This window comes from Lampris incognitus, chromosome 9 (genome assembly GCF_029633865.1).
Source record: "Lampris incognitus isolate fLamInc1 chromosome 9, fLamInc1.hap2, whole genome shotgun sequence".
NCBI classification, from domain to species: domain Eukaryota; kingdom Metazoa; phylum Chordata; class Actinopteri; order Lampriformes; family Lampridae; genus Lampris; species Lampris incognitus.
The window spans coordinates 11,325,266-11,346,478 of NC_079219.1; the positions used below are offsets into that span (position 1 = coordinate 11,325,266).

General features: G+C 44.5%; 1 protein-coding gene across 1 annotated transcript in view; it reads left to right on the forward strand.

The window, feature by feature from the left end:
* The window catches only part of pogzb (pogo transposable element derived with ZNF domain b), a 97,595-nt gene extending 83,713 nt beyond the window's left edge, over positions 1-13,882 (forward strand). Inside the window, exons 15-22 of the mRNA XM_056286163.1 lie at positions 883-1,017; positions 4,811-4,998; positions 6,950-7,093; positions 7,710-7,769; positions 7,868-7,980; positions 8,836-10,464; positions 10,717-10,753; positions 11,831-13,882. Coding sequence (XP_056142138.1) covers positions 883-1,017; positions 4,811-4,998; positions 6,950-7,093; positions 7,710-7,769; positions 7,868-7,980; positions 8,836-10,464; positions 10,717-10,753; positions 11,831-13,682 — 4,158 coding nt within the window. The 3' untranslated portion in view covers positions 13,683-13,882. The remainder of the gene's footprint in view (positions 1-882; positions 1,018-4,810; positions 4,999-6,949; positions 7,094-7,709; positions 7,770-7,867; positions 7,981-8,835; positions 10,465-10,716; positions 10,754-11,830) is intronic.
* The last annotated feature ends 7,331 nt before the right edge of the window (positions 13,883-21,213 follow it).

The window sequence follows — 21,213 nt, forward strand, 5'->3', positions numbered from 1 at the left end:
TTGCCAGTTGTAGGAACATCTGAAATCTACTTTTCCATTGGTCTGTGGAACTGTCAGTCTGCAGTAAACAATTCAAGTCAGATTTATTTGTATCATCCTAGATCACAATTTAGTTTGATGACTTTACAACCAGGGCGGCACGGTGGGGCAGTGGTTAGTGTGGTCGCCTCACAACAAGAAGGTCCTGGGTTTGAGCCCCGGGGTAGTCCAAGCTTTGGGGGTCATCCCGGGTCGTCCTCTGTGTGGAGTTTGCATGTTCTCCCCGTGTCTGCTTGGTTTCCTCCAGGGGCTCCGGTTTCCTCCCACAGTCCAAAGACATATAGGTCAGGTGAATCGGCCTCACTAAATTGTCCCTAGGTATGAATGTGTGTGTGTGTGTGTATATCGACCCTGTGTGATGGCCTGGTGGCCTGTCCAGGGTGTCTCCCAGCCTGCTGCCCAATGACTGCTGGGATAGGCCCCAGCATCCCTGAGAGCAGGATAAGCGGTTCGGATAATGGATGGATAGACTTTACAATCACACTTTTTATACAATGTACGAGACTCACTATCCTTAAAAACCCTCGATTGAGATAAGGAAGAGGTTCACAGAGAAATAATCTTGCCAGGACATTTTTTTTTTTAGAGAAACCTCATGAAGAGCATCAGAGGAGGGATTCCTCTTCCAGAATGAATAGAAGTAATAGAACAAATAATCAGCAACAGATTTACAATAATCACAATACAAAATGACAAACTGACTATAACTTGTGTACTCATTTAGTGTTTCAAAGAAAGATGACTGCACTCCTCTTTTTACTTCTAAGGTTTTTCTGAACATTCTGGCTCTTGCTGTGACATTGAGACTTTGATCAGTGTGTGTGTGTGTGTGTGTGTTCTCAGGTACACCAGGCTTTTCACTGTAACAAGTGCCGTCTTCAGTTTCTCTACCTGAAAGATAAGATGGAGCACAAACTTCAGTACCATCGCAGCTTCCGCCGTCCCACCCAGCTTGAGGGCCTTCCTTCAGGGACAAAGGTGAGGGGGCAGGGGTCAATAAGTTCATGTTTATCTTTTATATTGCGGTCATTTCCACTCGGAACTCATGAGAGTACTTGGACTTACTGCTGCACAGAATCAGAGAGAGAACAGTTTGGTCCAGTTAATACATATAGTCCTAAAATCACAGTTCCACTCTTGTGGGTTTTACATTCACGAAGTGAGAAACGGGTAGAAATGGTAAATGATAGTAGACCACAGCTTCTATCCTCACACCCTTGGTTCAGATGAGGATGAACTCCACAAAAAAATGGGAGAAACTTCAGAAATAGCATAAGAGGAGGTGTTCCTCTACCAGGATATATATATATGTGTGTGTGTGTGTGTGTGAAGTGGGAGTATGAGCTAACATATTTAGAAATAAAACACCTCAAGACTGACTTAGTGACACAAAACAATGCAAAAAGAAAAAATGACACTGGGACAGCATTTATATGCACAAAGTCTAATAAAATAGACAGATATTAAGGCGACATCCCCACCTTGTTTATTTGCCCACGCTGCATGGACATACATAAGTATAAGTATAGTCAGATGGGGAAGTTTCATTTAAGGGAAGGAGAACATTTGGTTTCAGCCATGTTTCACTTAACCCAGTCATATCAAAACTGTTTAAGAATCAGATTATTTGTTAATAAGGCTTTGGTAGACAGTGATCTGATATTTATGAAACTAAATTTAAGCGTCTTGTTGAAGTGATCAGTAGTAGGCAGAACTTTAGAACGACCACTAGATGAAATATTAATTGGAATTAGACGCCTTGTATCATTAGTTGACCATTTTGAAGACCTACGCTTTGGACGATGTGTGGTCACACTTTTGATCACATTAGATGTTTGGTTCTGTAGATTAGGTGCTTCGTTGCACATTTCACCACTACCACCAGTGGTGGGAATGATTATTAGATTATTATGATTCACACATTTAGGAGAGGAGAGCTTGGGAGCAAAGGGAGATGGTTTCAATGTTATAGACCAAGCTGTCAGTCTAATAATATAAACTATGAAAAATTCCCATACTAGACAAACTAGTTGACTCCACATCCACACTAGGTTTAAACCTAGTAGGCTCTCTAATCACCTGCGACCTGCTGAACTGATCATCAGTGGTCACTCGGAGTCGAGTATAACTGTCCTCCTTCTAGATCCTTGTGGGTCTTCAGGTCAGCATAAGGGCAGTGTGGGCAAGGTGTGAAGATGTGGTTTGGACCTTTCTGGTAACTCGCTCCTTTCTGAGTCTGTGCTTGTTTTCAGCAGCATGGTGGAGGTCATATTTGTAGTGCCTAGCACCCTCATGGACAGCAAGTCTCCAGGCCTCCCTGTTTTTTGCTGCTTGTTCTCAGGTGTTAAGGTCGATGCCAGAACTTTTAATATGGGCCTTGATGTTATTTGTATATTGCTTCTTTTGTTTTGAGGCAAGGCATGAGCTGAGAGTAAAGGACTTGTTTCGGGAGGTGAGAGTCAGACATGCAGAGGACATGGCCAGTCCATCTCAGCTGATGTTGTGTGATGGTGGCAGTTATAGTAGGCATGTTGGCCTCCTTGAGGACACTGAATTTGGTGCGCTTATCCTCCCAGCTGATCTTAAGGATATACCAGGAGCCAAGCGCCGGATGGCATATCTTTTGGGATCATTAGTACACGCAAGCTTCTCCACCATGGCAAAGTGGCGATCCAGAAGGCTGAATGATAAGTCCCTAATGTCAAACTAAACATAGACAGTTATCTATATTGCTAGACAAAAGAATGACACCATCCCACGTAGGGTAAATTCCGTTCACTTTCAGTAGGTAAGGGCAGCCCCAGAAAGAAGGCCAGTCATCAACAAAACAGAACCCCTGCTCATTACAGTTATGAGCCAGCCAGCGGTCCATTGAGATGAGCCAACTGTACATCTCATCATTACCCCTCACGCGTAAGGGACCAGACAATTAATCGATGCCAAAACATCTTTCTGGCCAACTCAAGCATCCTGACTAGGCTGGCTTTTGTGATCTCTGATTGCTTCATCCTAGCATTATTGGTGCTGACATGAGTAACAATGTTGTTGAAAGTAGTGGGACTGTGTGCCTGGGTTCCCTGATTCTCTCTCCGTGATGCCAGCACCCTAAGATTATTCTCTATGTCAGAGACTCTGGCTCCGGGTTAACAGTGAACCAAGGCTGGCGAAGCTAATCTGATATTGCGGGTAATTGTATTCTGTCACTTTCAACATTTGTGCCATTTTTAGAGATGATAAGATTATCATTTGCAATTTTTTTGGCTCTGGTGAAAAGGATTAATAGCTAATTTATGGTTATTGAGTGCAAATAAATTCTTCCTCTGTATTTTAACGCCTTGTTCATGCCATGTGTCACCTGAAGTGATTCACGCCAGAGGAGAATGTTTGCGACAGTGCAGACAAACCAGGAATGTTCACTAAAGAGCCTGGATGATGTTTGTGTGCCATACTTCATAGCTTTTGCCACTGGCATTTTTGGAGCAACAGCCATTTAATGTACTAGCATTTTGTAATGCTCCTAAATCAGGTTTAATTAGATGTTTAGCATGCAATGATATGTTGCTCAATATAACTGTGTTGGATACCATTGTTGGTCAGGCTTCTTCCTCTAAATTATCCACGCGACAACCAGTGTTACACACAAATCTGCAACCGTTGGAAATTTTAATGGTGTAAAGCCAGACCTCCATCTCGTCAAACTCATGGAGGGTATGAAGTAATTCTCGTCAAAAATATATCAGGATAAATGGGCATCCGGGTAGCATAATGGTCTATTCCTTTGCCTACCAACACGGGGATCGCCCGTTTGAATCCCCGTGTTACCCCTGGCTTGGTCAGGCATCCCCACAGACACAATTGGCCATGTCTGCGGGTGGGAAGCCAGATGTGTCCTGGTCACCGCACTAGCGCCTCCTCTGGTCAGTCGGGCGCTTGTTTGGGGGGGGGGCTGGGGGAATAGTGGGATCCTCCCACGCACTACGTCCCCCTGGCGAAACTCCTCACTGTCAGGTGAAAAGAAGCGGCTGCCGACTCCACATGTATTGGAGGGGACGTGGTAGTGCGCAGTCCTTCCCAGCTCAGCAGAGGGGGTAGAGCAGCGACCAGGATGGCTCGGAAGAGTGGGGTAATTGGCTAAGTACAATTGGGGAGGAAAAAAGGGGGGGAACAATATATATATATCGGGATAATGTGATCTAAGAAATCCTGAGGCAGCCACACCATTTTCATTCTGCAGTAAAGCAGTGAAGTGGTGTTATAGCAAAATCTGTGACCAGATTATGTGATGCTGCTTTTCAAACACAATACTTCAGTCAACATACAACTGACAGACAAAGTTAAGTTAAAACATTAGGTTGGAAACAGTCAGTTCATTTTAGAGGCAGGTTAGGTGTGTGGTTAACATTAGTTGTAGCATCTGGGGGCTCCAGAAATTGTACATTTTAAGGGCAGGGTCTCGTAATCTGACGGGTCATAGCTTTTGATGTAACATTCACATTATTTGCAGGTTTCAAGCATGGGGACACAGAGTGAAAACTAAACATAGAATAAACCAGTTTTCACCATGATTGTCTCATTTTTCTACAGACAAACATATGTGCAATTGCAAGATATTCGAGGATGATACAATCGCATAAAATTTCCATGCATAACCACTTAAGAAGTATACAGATTCCACAATTTCTATGACTACTAACAGCAATGATTGTTCCAATTCCTGTATAAGGAATATTTTTTTTAAAATATCTCCATTTATACCTTGTTGTCTCTCTAGGTCACCATCAGGACGTCAGGGAAGACCAGGGTCCAGATGCTGCCAGCAGAGAGCTACTTTCCAAGCCCTGCCCCCCTACTCATCCATCTAACCAACCCCGAGAAGGAGGCCCAGAAACCACCTCTGCTGCCCAAGCTAATAAAAGACACTCCCAAGAAATCCGTCAGCAGGAAGGTCCACGTCAAGAGGTTAGCCTCACCCTGCTAACTGTTAGCATGCCAAAGGTTACAAGGGAATCTGAATATATATAAAAAAAAATTTAAAAAAAGAATGCAACCTTACCCCTTTCTTTTTAATTTTTTTAAAATGCTTGCAAACTTAGGGAGGTCAAGGAAAAGTTATGTGGAGAATGCAAAAGGACCTTCAGGAGTGTTTTGGGCAAATCAAACATCCTTTCCTACACAGCATCATGAGGATAACGTTGACTGATAGTTGTAGTTTTTTCTGTTTTTCAACAGGAAAAACTGCGAGTTGTGACTGCTAGCTGTTAGCTGGCTGGAATATAGCTTCACTCTGTTCGAAATTAACACATTGATGGTTCACCACGGCCTGCTAGCTGTTAGCATTGTGATTGGTAGCTTCACTCTGTTAGCTGTTATCATGCTGATGGTTACTTCACCCTGCTAGCTGTTAGCAGTCCGACGTTTACTTTCCCCACTGCCAGCTCTAGTCAAGTCAGATTTATTTGCATCACAACTTAGTCGGGAAGGACTTAACAGACAGTCAAATCTAGGACAACCTTTATCCTTGGGCCCTCAATTCAGATGAGGAAAAACACCACAGAAAAAACCCTTGTCAGGAAAAAAAAAAGGGGAGGAACATTAAGGAAGGCCTCAGAGGACGGATCCTTCTACAAAGATGGCTAGACGTGCAGCAGAATAGACGTATTAACAGATTTACAATATACACAAAATAAGGCACACAATGATTATACAAGTTAGAGCGAAATAATGCAGAACACGTATACGGTTAATTACATAATTAGGTCTCTGTACCAGTCTGACGGCTAGCTTGCTTCTGCTACCATTTTGCTTCCTTCTGCTAACTGTTCGCAGGCTGGTCCACAGATACACAATGCAGTCGAAAAGAAAAGTGCAATGTGATATGGGAAATGCTTATTAAATTATTGTTAACTACTGTGCATTGTATATCCATGCGGCAATAAATTCAATATGTGAATCACATCATGAATTGATTATATAAGACAAAACATTTTCTTTTTCATATTTCCTTTTCATGTTTGGCATAAAATGTTTTAGATCTGCTATTTCAGAGTTATATGTTAATGAGGAAGTGTGTCCCTCTGTCCATCAGCGCTATGGGGGGAAATCTTATTTACTTCTAAAAAAATCTATGTCTTGGGGCGTCCGGGTAGTGTAGTGGTCTCTTCCGTTGCCTACCAACATGGGGATCGCCAGTTCGAATCCCTGTGTTACTCCGGCTTGGTTGGGCATCCCTACAGACACAATTGGCCGTGTCTGCGGGTGGGAAGCTGGATGTGGGTGTGTGTCCTGGTTGCTGCACTAACGCCTCCTCTGGTCGGTCGGGGTGCCTATTTGGAAGGGGGTGGGGGGAACTGGGGGAATTATCCTCCCACATGCTACGTCCCCCTAGCAAAACTCCTCACTGTCAGGTGAAAAGAAGCGGATGGCGACTCCACATGTATCGGAGGAGGCATGTGGCAGTGTGCAGCCCTCCCCAGAATGGCAGAGGGGGTGAAGCAACAATCGGGACAGCTCAGAAGAGTGGGGTAATTGGCCGGGTACAATTGGGGGGAAAAAGGGGGGGAAATTAAAAAAAAATCTATTTCTGATTTGAACTTAACAATTTCACAGATTCAATTTATTGCGGCGTTATTATTCCAAGCACTGGAATTACCAATGGAGCATTAATCATTCAACAATTATGTTGAACAATTTGACGTCAGCCATTTCTGTCTTCAGTATTCCAAACCTTTCGGTATTAGCTTAAATGACTTCATATTAAAACTCAATTTTTCATATCAAGGCTGTTTAATTCTCTTACACTGTGAAGCCCAGTACACCATACATATAGTAAATTACCTAAGCTTTGAGCAATGACCAACTATGTATGAACATGTGTGAAATTAACATGGTTATAATCTGTCCTTTTTTCCAGCAGGGAGTGTTATGACATACAACTGTGTATGGAATGCAGTACAGATGCCTCAGACCTGACAAACCACTTCCCTACACATGTCCATTGTCTGCTGTGTCCCTATGGAACCTGCTGTTCTAGAGCATACGCATCCCACATGGTCGAGTAAGAATACAGTACTGACATAGTTCTACAGTGTACACATACACAATAACACAGTACATACTTACACATAGCAGTAGCTCTGACTGACTAGCATAGTACCACACTACATACTGACACACATGGTACACAGACAACAGGACCACTTAACAGAGCAGCACAAACTGACACACATGGTACATAGACAACAGGACCACTTAACAGACTAGCATAGTACCCCAACACAAACTGACACACATAGTACACAGACAACAGGACCACTTAACAGACTAGCGTAGTACCACACTACATACTGACACACATGGTACACAGACAACAGGACCACTTAACAGACTAGCATAGTATCCCAGCACAAACTGATGCACATGGTACACAGACAACAGGACCACTTAACAGACTAGCATAGTACCCCAACACAAACTGACACACATAGTACACAGACAATAGGACCACTTAACAGACTAGCATAGTACCCCAGCACAAACTGACACACAGTACAGAGACAATAGGACCTCTATCAGACTTGAAGAGTACTACATATTTTGGTCATATTGACAAAAACAAATGTAACAATAGCTAAGATAAATTTGACTGACCAAACATTATTTTGTCATTTCAGCAATCACGTACCTCGTTGTAAAGACAAAGGACCGCCACTGCACAGGCAGCCTCCTCCCTGGTAATCTCCTTTCTCACCCCATCTCTTCCTGTATTTAGTTTCCACTTAGATGATTTATATTTTTTCAAATGTTCAGTAATCCCCCTCCCCCTCCACAGCCCCTTCCAGCTGCAGTGTTCATGGTGTGACTTTGTCTCTCGGACTGCAGACCAGATGGCAGAACATCTGCAGCTGAACCCAGAGCATGGCTCCAGTACCTGTCGGCTCAAGAGTAGGTGTCTCTAACATTCCAAAAACACTTATCGAACCATTCTAGGAAGAAAAATCCCCTCCCTGTGTGAAACTGATTTTTCACAATCTCCAGTATTCTGTCCACAAAGGCCTTGTGTAAGAGGAGAACTTGATTTCCCAACTATCCTTTGAAGAACCACTGGTTTCGTGAGCTGTCAATAATTTCCTGTGAAAGGTGCCTGTCCTTTGTCCTTTTTTCATATTGGATTAATTTTAGCTGATATGGTGATTGGTTGCATTTGGGCAAAAACAATCAACCTTATACATGCTAAATATATACAGATATATAAATAATATAGTTTATATAAATATTGTACACACAATTATATGCACACACATCTTTTATGTGTTGTCCTGAATGGTTGGTAAGTCCTGACACTGAGTACTTAACCTAGTAAAAAGCAGGACAGAGTATGTTTGGCGACATTTAGTTAGTCATTTCAGACCTTGAGATTCTTTTCCATATCAATAGCTATATTCCAAAGCAAAGGAATCATTTAACAGAAATAAAAAGAATAAATAGACTGAAATGAATCAAACACACATCCAAATTAACGCTCTTGCCACTGCATTTCCCTCATGTCCTTTCTAAAATTCTGTCATGTCCTGATTTTGTAAATTATTATAGTCGTTAAAGATTTTTTACATTGTTGAAAAGGTTTCTTTCTGAAAATTAAACACTTAATGTGTTGTTCATAACAGGGACTGCCAGCCAGTGCAGTGATGACATAGCTTTTTTGTCTGTTTATTTCAGTGGTGATTGTTTATTGTGCCTGATGCAATCTAAGGTCCCTTGGAAGATTAATGGTTGAATAGTTTCTTCTTTTTCTCTCAGTATCTGAGGAACCAGACCTTCAGTTCTTCCAGGAAGAAGAAGAGAAAGATAGAGACTTGGGTCCACATGATAACCTTCCAGAACCATCTTGGACTTTAGCGGAGCACTGGAAGGAGGCTACAGAGAGCACTTTCACTGCTAAGATGTTCACACAGAGCAGTGGACCTTGCCATTACCTCCCTAGGAACAGCGACGCCATTGACTACTTCAACTTGCTCTTCCCCTCCTCCCTGATGAAATTGATCACCAATGAAACTAACGCCCATGCCAAGACCTGCCTATTCTTGGGCACTGGCTCCCCAGGCTGGACCCCGGTCACTGAGCATGAGATCAGAGGTTTCATGGGCCTGGTCATTCTGATGGGGATCAAGAACCTCCCCGATCCAGCACACTACTGGTCCTGGACTCACCATGACAACAGCTACACATTCTACCGTGCCATGAGTTTCAAACGCTTCAAACAGATTGCCGCCAACATCCGCATGGGCAGTTTCATCACCGATGAGTATCGTGACAACATTAACCCCAGCGATACGCTACACATCTTCAGGCCAATGCTGGACATCTTGAGCAGCGCCATGTGGGATGCTTACCAACCCAACTGCTGTCTGACTGTCGATAGAGCACTGCTGCCGGGCCTGGAGGAGGGGCAACCAATCAAGGGGAATCCAAAGACCCAACCTCAGGTCTGGCTGCTCTGTGACTCCAAGTCTGGCTATTGCCACAGGTTCTCCATCCAGATGGGAGAGAGGAGGCACGAAGAGCTTGGCTTCAGGGTGGTGCCCCCACTGGTGGAGGGTCTGCAGGAGAAGCATCACCAGCTGTACCTGGCAAGCTCACTGGCCTCAGTGCCTCTCATGCAGAAACTTCTGGACCAGGGCATCTATGCCTCCAGCTCCTTTCCCCCCCAGAGTCCCATCCTGCCCAGGGAGCTGTGGCAGGAAGGCACGCTGGACAAAGCAGGGGACTTCCTGCAAAGACAGTTTGGCCCCTTGCTGACCACCCGCTGGAAAGATGCCAAGGAGATGGGTTGCCTGTCAACCAATGCTGCACCCCGGCAAACTGACACAGTGTGGAGAAGATCTCAGTCAAAACCAGGCGAGCTGGACCCCATCCAGCGCCCCATGGCCTTCCGCCTCCTGCAGGAGAACATGCGAGGAGTCGACATCTGCAAGCAGCTGCTGGCCTGCAACCCGCTGGGAGGAGTTCCACTGGACCGACACTGGCGTACTCTCTTCTGGTTCTTGGTCAACCTGAGCATTGTTAACGCCTTCATTGTGCTGCGGGAGAGCCGCAAAGACAACCCTCCCTCCTGGGTGCAGGACAACCTCTTCTCCCAGGTCAACTTTCGCAAGCGGCTGGGGAACCAGCTGGCCAAGTGTGCCCAGAAATACTTTGAGAACGTGGAGATTGCTGTTTCTCGTGGCATGAGGGGTGAGAAAGTTGACGAGCCAGTGAAAGATAGACATAAGATGGGGAAGATCAGCATTATCTCCAAGAGATGCAAGAACTGCAACTTGAGGAACATTCGCCATGAGAGTGTGTATGGTTGCGTTATCTGCAGAGCAAACCTGTGTAAGCAGCCAAACTGCTTCTGGGAATATCACGGCATGTCCCCTGTCAACAAAGGTCAGTCTGTTTTCCTACTAAATATGTCAAACGAGAGTGGCAAAGTATAACTGTATTGTCCCATCATAGTCAAGTTAAGTTGATTTATTGATGATAGACTTTTCAGGCATGCCATAAGAGATACCACACTGCTATGTTTTCCTCAAAATAGAAACATCTATGTTCTGATAGTAAAACAAATTAAAAACTAAAGTGAATTGGTGTTTTCCTGTCTAAAATACTCTTTTATATAAACTTGTTTATTCTCCACAGGATCAATCAAAATTGGATTTATCAGAGACAGAATAAGGTAATAATTTCACAGATATCTCTAAGTTTTCCCTGAAGCATCATTTTCTACATTGCTTTGACATTTTTGAAAGGCATCTTTATCAAAACATGAAACCAGTGATTGCCATTTGTAGCATTTTGAAGCTATGGTTATTTTGATATGACGTTTATTCGTATATTGAAATTTATTTGTGGAAGAAAAACTCCTTGTGATAGATCAGCACAACGTGATTGATTCGTGGGGCCTTGAAATTGATAAAATATTATTGACCTGGCACAATATTTTAATCTAAATGACCTAGGGGCACGGTGGCCCAGTGGTTAGCACTGTTGCCTCACAGCAAGAAGGTCCTGGGTTCAAACCCCAGGCTGTCCCAGATCCTTTCTGTGTGGAGTCTACATTTTCTCCCCGTATCTAAGTGGGTTTGCTGTGGGTGCTCCAGTTTCCTCACACCATCAAAAAGACATGCATGTTAGGGTTGATACTTCTGTCTGTGCCCCTGACCAAGGCAATGGAAACAAGAACTGGAGTTGGTCCCCGGGCGCTGCAACTGCCCACTGCTCCTATACAATAGGATGGGTTAAATGCAGAGAATAATTTCATTGTAAGAATACAATTCGTTGTAAGAATACATTGTCGACTAAAGTGGCTTTCATTCATTCTTTCGTGTAACGGTGCTAGTTGTTGCACCAGAAAACAGGTGAATCATTTGATCAACTTTTCACAAAAATTAATGAGAAAGAAACAGATAAAAAGAGGCATTGATAATATACCAGTGTTTCAGAAAACAATGAGGGACGTTTTTGGCAGATGCTGTTTAGGGGGTCTTGCCAATTCATCTTCACATTTTTTACATGTTTTTTCTATTTATTTGTGATGATAGTTGAAAATCTTATGGAAAGAGTTAAATGAAATCATTTAAAAAAAACAATCTTTTATTTTTCTTATGAGCTGAGAGAGAAACCAAAGCATGATTAAAAAAAACAAAAAACGAGGTACAGACCGAACCTTGAGTTCAGGTAACCATTACACCCTTGAAATGACTGTTGTAAATATAAGCCAATGCTGATGACTTTTCTGTCCCCATTGCTTCAGTGGGGAAATCGAGCTGGATGATAATCCTGACAACATTGGTGACGCAATGGCCCCAGTAGAGGACCTGGACTTCTCTGATGATGAGAAAATGGATGATTTGGATGAGGTTCTGGCGACTGAATCAACTCAGGAGGCAGAAGAAGAAACCATGGAAGAAGTTAAGCATTCCACAATTCAGCTGACATCAACCAGCCATCAGGGGACAGTTTCCCCATTGGTCAGAGACCGTGAAGATGCCCTTACCGCCCGCCAGCTGAGGATCTCCCTGTTCACTCTGTGTGGTGGAATACGCCAGGCCTGTGAGGACTTCAACATCCAACCACAGCTCATCCACACCTGGCTCAAGGAGGAAAAGAGACGGTTGAAGCAAATGAAGTCTGATCAGGACCCCCAGGCAGAGGGGGAGCAGCTGATGGTGGAGTGGGTGTTGGCCATGCGGGAGCAGCAGCTCCCTATAAGTGAGAACAACCTCTTCCAAAGAGCCGCCATGTTCAGAAAGAAAGGAGCTTTTAGCGACTCATTCCGGATCTCCTATGACTGGGCAGTGAGCTTTATGCTGCGACACCGCCTGGGCTTGCAGAGCCCCGGGAGGAGCTCCACACTGAGCCAAGTTCTGCCCCAAGCCATGGAGTACAAAGCCGAACATTTTACTGAGTTTACCCAGAAGCTCATCCAAGTCCACAAACTTCCAGAGGGTGCTATAGCTGCCATGGATGAACTCTGTGTCTTTATGGACTTCAGCATGATGGAGGGCAGCTCTAGTATAGCTCAGCGAGCTGAAGCCCTGAAGATGTTTGGTTCTTTTCCTCCTCTGCTCACCGTCTACCTGACAGTGCTTGCCAATGGCACCATACTACCAGCACTGCTGTTAGTGAAGGGTCAGTTGACTGACTATGTCTGGCCAGACTCTGTCCTGCTAGAGTCCATCTCAGATAGGTTCTCCTTGGAGCAAGCGTTGGAGCTTTGGACAAAAAAGATCTGGCAGCAACATTTGCCTGATCTGAGCCAGTCCAGAAAAAACATTTTGATTGTGGACAAACACCGGGAACACTTGGCAAACCCATTTCTTGCTGCTCTCAGCATGTCAGGCACCCTCCCAGCAGTGATCCCTGCTGGCTGTGCCTTCCGTCTTCAGCCACTGGATGTCTGCTTTCGGCCTGTGCTGCAGCGCTTCCTCCTCACCCGCTGGGCAAAGTTCACTGCTGAAAACAAACAGGAAGCTATGCCACTGGAGAAACTCCAAATGACTGTCACCCACCTCCTTGTTGACTGGCTGGTGGAGGCCATGAACTGCCTGAAAAACCAACCCCAATTCCTGAAGGAGTCTTTCTACCTGGCAGGTGTCTTTCCAGGGAAGAATGGGGAGGAGGATACTCAAAGCCCTTCAGAGAAGCAGTCCCAGCTCCTTAGCAGCCTGGCAGAGGTCCTGCTGGGTCCTGAGGCCCTGGAGCTCGAGTCACCTGACCAACTGGAGGTAGAAGACCAACCAGAAACACAGGCGAGCAAGGACATTGGAGAGGCTGCAGTCCAAACACAGGAGAATAAGAGGGAAGGAGACACGGAGATGGTAGAGGATAGAAAGGAAAGAGACAAGGAGATTGTAGAGGATAGAGAAGAAGGAGATAAGGAGATGGTAGAAGATAGGGTAGAAGGAGACAAGGAGATGGCAGAAGATAGGAAAGAAGGAGACAAGGAGATGGTAGAGGATAGGAAAGAAGGAGAGAAGGAGATGGTAGAAGATAGGAGAGAAGGAGACAAGGAGATGGCAGAGGATAGGAAAGAAGGAGACAAGGAGATGGTAGAGTATAGGAAAGAAGGAGATCAGGAAATGGTAGAGGATAGAAAGGAATGATATGCGGACACGGCAGAAGATAGAAAGAAAAGAGACAAGGAGACAGTAGAGAATAGAAAAGGGGGACAAGTACAATAGATGATAGGAAATAAGGCGAAAAGGAGCTGGTAGAGGATGGAAAGGAAAGAGACATCTGAGCCCAAACCATAGAGAGGAGAAGTAGGGTGAGAGGAGAGGTTATGAAGGTGGATGAGACACAAATGGAGGATGAAGAGATGGGGGGGGGGGATGTTGAAGGGTGAGGTAGATGAGTAAAGAGGAAGACAAACAGACTCTGCTTACTTGTTCATCTCGAAACCAAAATGAACTTCAACCAGTCGATGGAAAGAACATGAACAAACAAAAGGGTTACCTGATGTTCACGACACCAAACACAAACCTTTTACCTTGGTGCTGATGTACAGAATACTTAAGAGTGCCGTGACACATACAAAATACAAATGCTGTCAACAAATTTCTGTAATTTACATAAATAAAATACAAACTCAACTCTTTGAACTTACTATTGTTCAACATGAATTGCTAGCGACGTCACCTCTGCGGTCTGAATCTTATTAGTGCTTGGTAGCAAACTCTATGAGTTTAAGTGGACGGAAGGCTAGATTAGTGGGTGCGTAAGAAAATATTGATACACTTGGGTATCACGATGTCATCTTTCACAATATTGAATCGATTTTCCAAAACTGCATGGCGGCAGCTTCACTGTGTAGTTTACATCTCTCACCACTAAGAAGCAGGTCCAGTATTGTCAGGGCCGCACAGAACCACAACAACTGACATTGTCAGTGCCACACTAGCGATGGCTCTGATTACTCTGATTTGATGTATATTAATGTGTTTTCTTTAAAGCTACCTGATGTAGTATTTTTATAATAAAATGTTACCCTTTAATTGCTATTAACTTTGAAAATATACCCCCAAGCCCTGATTAAAATATATATATAAAAAAAACTTTACTTGGATTTGCCGATGTGTCAATCGCTGAGCACATCCTGTGCTTTTCTGCAAATACTTACTGATGCACAGGAGGTGATTTTACATATTTATAGACTAGCATTTATCTAATGTGTATATTTATACTAAGTTTGATTTTGTTGGTTATACATAAATGAAGAAAATATAAGAAGTCACAGTGTTGGAAGCCATGATCCCTGATTGTTTTCTTACACCATTCAAGCAACATGTGCTGATGCATGCTCAATAATCCAGGTAAGAAAATCAGTTCATCTGGACACAGCGTTTATTGAGAGAAACGTTTTATCACTCATCTAAGTGACCTCCTCAGTCTAAACTGACTGCAGGTATCCCCACCCTTATAAGCAATACGACCGAAGCATAATGACCGAAACCAACGATCAGTTTCATATGCAAATAGGCGTAACCATTAACTAGAGTTTCAATAGCCATGTGTACTATTCACAGAGGATTTGGGAATGTTTGCGATCACAGCATTGTAAGATGGCGACAGATGTACTCTTAGGCCCCGCCGGTTCAGGGATGGTCATTCCCTCTTCACATAGATGGCCTCTTTTGACTCCTGGTTCAAACCAGCGTTCCTCCCTATCAAGGATGTGTGCATCCTCATCCTTGAAAGAGTGGCCACTGGCCTGTAGATGGCTGTAGACTGCAGAGTCCTGGCCTGATGAGTTAGCTCTCCAGTGTTAGGCCCTCCTCTTGGCCAGAATCTGTTTGGTTTCCCCAAAGTACAAGTCACAGCAATCCTTCCGGCACTTAACAGCGTACACCATATTGCTCTATATTAGCCGGGGGCTCGATCCTTAAGGTGGACCAATATCTGGCGCAGCATGTTTTGGGGTTTGAAAACAACTGAGACACAGTGTTTGGAAAATACGCGTCGCAACTTTTCCGACACTCTCACCACATATGGAATCACTACTGGTTTACGCTTAGACAGCTGTTGCCCTTCTCTCTTTGATCGGCTGGTGCACTGTTCGGGCGTCTTCTTGGCTTTGACAAACACCCAGTTAGGATAACCACACTTAACCAGACCTGTTTAATGTGGGATTTCTCCCCTTCCCCGGCCGCTGTGTCGGTGGGGACGTGGTCAGCTTGGTGGTCCAGCATCCTGATGACTCCTAGGTTGTGTTCCAGTGGATGATGAGAGTCAAACCTTAAGTAGTGATCAGTACGTGTTGGTTTACGGTAAACATCAACAATCAAATGTCCCCCATCACCAATTGCAATTTCACAGTCTTAAGAAGGCCAACCTGTCATTTTTCACATCCTCCCTGGTGAACTTGATGTGGTTGTCCACAGAGTTAATGTGGTTGCTGAAATGTGGTACAGCCTGAGATTTAATTTTAAACCAGGTGAAGTACGTACTTCACATACAGAGGGCAGTACTATAGGCAGAGGCATGGGTGTGCTATGGGTTCCCTAGTCTCACCTATAGAGGCCAACTTGTGTATGGAGGAAGTGGAAAAGAGGGCTCCGATGTCCTATCCAGGGGCACCACCTAGCCATTGGTTCAGATTTGTGGACGACACCTGGGTTAAAATCAAAAATTAAAGCACACTTAACCAGGGCTTGTTTAACGTGGGAGAAATCCCACATAAAACAGGCCCTGGTTAAGTGTGGTCATCCTAACTGGGCATTTGTCAAACCCAGGAAGACACCCAAACAGTGCACCAGCCGACCAAAGAGAGGAGGACAATGGGGGCTTAAGCGTAATGAGTGATGAAGTGTTTCTGTCAACTGTCTCTGGAGAGAGTTTTATCAGGTGACACTTTGTCAGTTTAATGTTTTTTTCAACATGGTGGTGCTTGTCAGCCTGGCTGGGGCCTCCTTGCAGCAGAGATTTAGCAGACGGAGTAGAGCTGAACAGAATCATTATGTTCCGTATCCGAGTACACTTGCGTACCTGCATGTGTTATCTACACACGAGATCAGTGTGTGCTGTGTGCATACGCATATTTCGGAGGAGACGGGCGGTGTTGAGAAATGCCTTTGTTGCATAGCAGTCCACTTCTGGGTTTTAATGCAGTTTTCGCACCTGACGAGAACCGTACCCGAGTACACATGAACTGTGTTCGAGACCACCTTTTCAGGTGGTCGGTATGCAGTGTTCCTGTTACTCAAATGAGCTGGACTTTGGAGTAAAGTGTATTTGGATCCGGTCCTGGGTCCCTAGTGTGAAAGCACCCTTCCCAGATAGCAAAATTGCTGTGGCCCGGACCCGTCCCACACCCAACACTTCATCCTGCCCCCATACTGCGTGGAATGATGGCACTTGGGCGGTCCGCTCCTGTTTGCCAGATCTGGGCCAGAACCAAGCCATAGCAATGCCACATGTGCCACATATTTGCCAAAGGTGGGCCATATTTGTTTTGTGATATTTGGGCCATATTCACCATTTACCACACAGGCCACTTCAGGGTCACAACCAGATTACATGTTGCCAAGAGCACCGCATCTTTGCCAAAAAAGGCCCACATTTGATTTGGCATATTTGGGCCATATTTGCTATTATACATGTGGGCCACTTCAGGCTCACATCCATTTTGTCAGGGCCAGAAGGAGGCCATCAGTGCCACATCATTGCCTGAAGTGGCCCACGTCCGGATGTTATCTGGGTTAAATTTTTTATTTTGGGCAGTGAATTTCAAATGGGTTCCCAGAGGGCCTGCAGTGTACCGCTGGTCTCTGCCACTTAGACCCTTCTGTGTCTGATCTAAAAAACTATGTAGCTGCCTTGAAGATGTAATGGCAGGCGAAGGTGATGAGCTACCTCGCAGAATGTTTTTTTGGAACACTGAAGCTCTCCGGGGGTCAAATGACGCTCAGTTGCTTGGGGTTCCCGTGATTTCCACACAGCTGTCAGATTCACGTCACAGCCAGTGGGCGTTAAACGTTGTTTAGATGAGGATTTTAATGTGCTGACGGAATCTGTTGTTTGCAGGGAGGAGAAATGGCGAAATCTTGAGGAGCTTCTCTAGTCTTATCGCCGAAATGAGTGACCCCCTCCCCCCCGACTCATCTGTTGAAATATGTCTAAAATGGCCATTTCTGGAAAGAGTCCACTTTGACATTTTAAACAAGTTCAGAATTTGAAATTTACTGACTTGTTAAAATTGCACATGTAGTGCAATTGAGGAGTGATCCGTGACAGAGGGCAAATTTAGGTTGGCGTATGATACCATTTTGTCCTGGTTGTGTGAAGAGGAGAGATTTGGTAAGCCATTGGTTTGAGTTGTGTTTCTGTGTTTAGATTAAAGCAGCAAGTCTAAAAAGTTAGATGACATGTCATATTAAAATGTAATGTCCATCGGTACAAATGTAATTGTCCACTACATGGCAGCTTTTAAATGTGAGATATGTGATGACTGTGCTGCAGTGTCTTTGCCACCTTCCCCCAACAGAGAGACGGTTAGAAATACTGGCTGTAAATATTTGACAGTTTTTTCCCCTTTTTTTCTTTTTTTTTGGGGGGGGGGGTCATTTTGTCTGTCTGAGTTTGGAGAAAGAAATCAACAGAAAAGTGTGCACTTGGTCCAGATAAGGCACATCCTGTGTCTTATCCGGATGTGTCTTATCTGGACCAAGTAACCATTCTTTTCATAAACATGCAAAAAGGAACGGCTTCAACTGAAATTTATCAGAAGAAATGGCTTCTCTCCATCCAGTCGAGCCCATCCTGGGAGCTTGTGGTTGAGAATGGGGCGTTTGAGGGAAGCTCCACGCAGTCCTCTGACAAACCTGGACGTTATAATGTACAACGAGATGAGATCTTTGTTAACCTGCATTTTTCCTCTTAAGTCTTTCAATGATGTGAAGAGAAGATTAACTTCATTTTTCTGTTTTCAGTATATAGTCATCCTTTATTCTTCTCAGCAGATCCACTGTCTTCACTATTCTCAGGTCGTTTCCCCCAGTAGTGTTTCTCAAAGTGAGTGAAATAATATGAGATCATAAATTTACGGCTAGGTTAGAATGAATATCAATAGTGGGTTGATGTACTCTGGTACCCATTTATGGCTCAGTGTAACTGATCCCATCCAACAAGACACACAACAGTAATTGATTTTAACGTTTCTAGCTATTCTACTTATTCTTATTATTACTTATTATTATTAATTGTGGAAATCACGACTGCTGTATTCATCTCTCAGGAGAACTACAAACTGTTTGATTAACGTTAACCTTCTTTGTATTGTTTCCAAGATTGGTTTTGTTGTTTTCCGTGAAGTTCCTCATATGACAAACGTGGATTAAATGATGGTGAAACAGAATTCTAGTGGTTGTGTAAATACAGCTGGCATTTGTTGATAATTTGTTAGATAATACTACTGAATCAGCTCTTGGAGATAAAATGATTCATATGGGAGCAAGCAGAACTAAAATATGACCAATCCCAGATAGCATTCGGATGTGGGCCACTTCAATGATGTGGCACTGATGGCCTCCTTCTGGCCCTGACCAAATGGATGTGAGCCTGAAGTGACTCACATGTATAATAGCAAATATGGTGCAAATATGCCAAATCAAATGTGGGCCTTTTTTCGCAAAGATGCGGTGCTCTCGGCAACATGTAACATCTGGATCTTGGCAATATCTGGATGTGACCCTGAAGTGGCTCGTGTGGTAAATAGTGAATATGGCCCAAATATCACAAAAAAAAATATAGGCCACCTTTGGCAAATATGTGGCACATGCGGCATTGCTATGACTTGGTTCTGGCCCAGATCTGGCAAACAGGAGCGGACCGCCCAAGTGCCATCATTCCACGCGGTATGTGGGCCAGATGAAGTATTGGGTATGGGACAGGTCCAGGCCACAGCAGTTTTGCTATCTGGGATGTTGTTTTGTGTGTCACATGTTTGTACTGTGGCGGCACGGTGGTGCAGTGGTTAGCGCGGTCGCCTCACAGCAAAAAGGTCCTGGGTTTGAGCCCCGGGGAAGTCTAACCTTGGTGGGTCATCCCAGGTCGTTCTCTGTGTGGAGTTTGCATATTCTCCCTGTGTCTGTGTGGGTTTCCTCCGGGGGCTCCGATTTCTTCCCACAGTCCAAAGACATATAGGTCAGGTGAATCGGCCGTACTAAATTGTCCCTAGGTAGGTAGGTAGGTAGGTATGTGTGTGGGGCCCTATGATGGCCTGGCGGCCTGTCCAGGGTGTCTCCCTGCCTGCCGCCCAATGACTGCTGGGATAGGCTCCAGCATCCCTGAGAGCAGGATAAGCAGTTCAGATAATGGACGGATGGATGGATGATTTTATCGGGGATTCTACATATCTTTAAATTTTAACGGGGCACCAGACAATTTGAAAACCTACAAGATAGCAACTTTATAATTATTCACCAAATTTTAAAGCTACACTTTGGACTGGGAAATGAAACATTCTGTGATGGCGTTCCTTCCCTCTGGATGAGGGCTTAACTCGAACCGTGATGGATGAAGAAGAGCTGGACTGATAGGGTTTTGGAGGAACCGGTCACAGCGTGAGACTCGAACTCACTTCCGGTTTTTATTTTGCCAACTTCCATCTGGATGACATGCCACCCGAAGACGACACGAAATCACTTCACGGACCGGAAACAGGATCTGTTTTTACTGTCTAGTTATCTGACTCGACGTGTTGCCTCACCGTGACTCTTGGCCATAAAACATAATTTAAGAAACAATTTAAAATTACATAGTGTAAACTACTAAGAAGACACGTTAGCCCCTAGCTAACGGGTCTGACCCTTTAGCTGAGCGGTTAGTGATGTCGCCTTGTGGTGCGGTACCCCCCCCCCCCCATATCGAATCCCGCACCGGGCAAGAAAATAACCGGTTACATTGGTGGCAGCGGTGGGATCCGGAAGTGTGCAGATCCTCAGAAGTCTCTTCGGAGCGCGGGAATAAGAAAGCACGAGGGCGCGCTTCCGGGGAGGGTGACGACTGTAAACTACTAATAAGACACGTTAGCCCCTAGCTAACAAATCTGACTCTTTAGCCGAGCGGTTTGTGATGTCGCCTTGTGGCGCAGTAGACTCGTATCGAATCCCGCACCGGGCAAGAAAATAACCGGTTACAATAGCATGAAAAGTTAAAAATGAAAGAGTTCAAAGTAATATAACTATGTGTATGGTTGATGTTTTATGTGTTTTAGAATGCTATGTCTGTGTGCAACATGTGCAAGTACCAGAAAATGTCAGTCTGTTGGAGCAATGAGACAGGTCTGCAGGAGCAAAATGAGAGCCACCCCCCCTCTTTTTTATTTTTTTTGAGGGGGGGGGGGCGTTTGTCGTTCGGAGGCGGAACTCAGCAGAGAAGCGTGCACTTGTCCAGATAAGACAGAGGATGCTTCACCTTACGTAACCGCTCCTCTCGTAAACACGCCAAAAGGAACGGCGTCTACTAAAACTCATCAGAAATAATTTTGTTTTTGTAACGTGAAATGGCGGAAATAACACGTCACACAACAGATCTCACGGCACCCGGCCACGCTTTCCTCGGTTTCCAGCGGAAACAGAAACTTTCGGTGAAAGTTTCATTCGAAGGTCATCTTTTCCGCAAATGTTCCATCGTCTT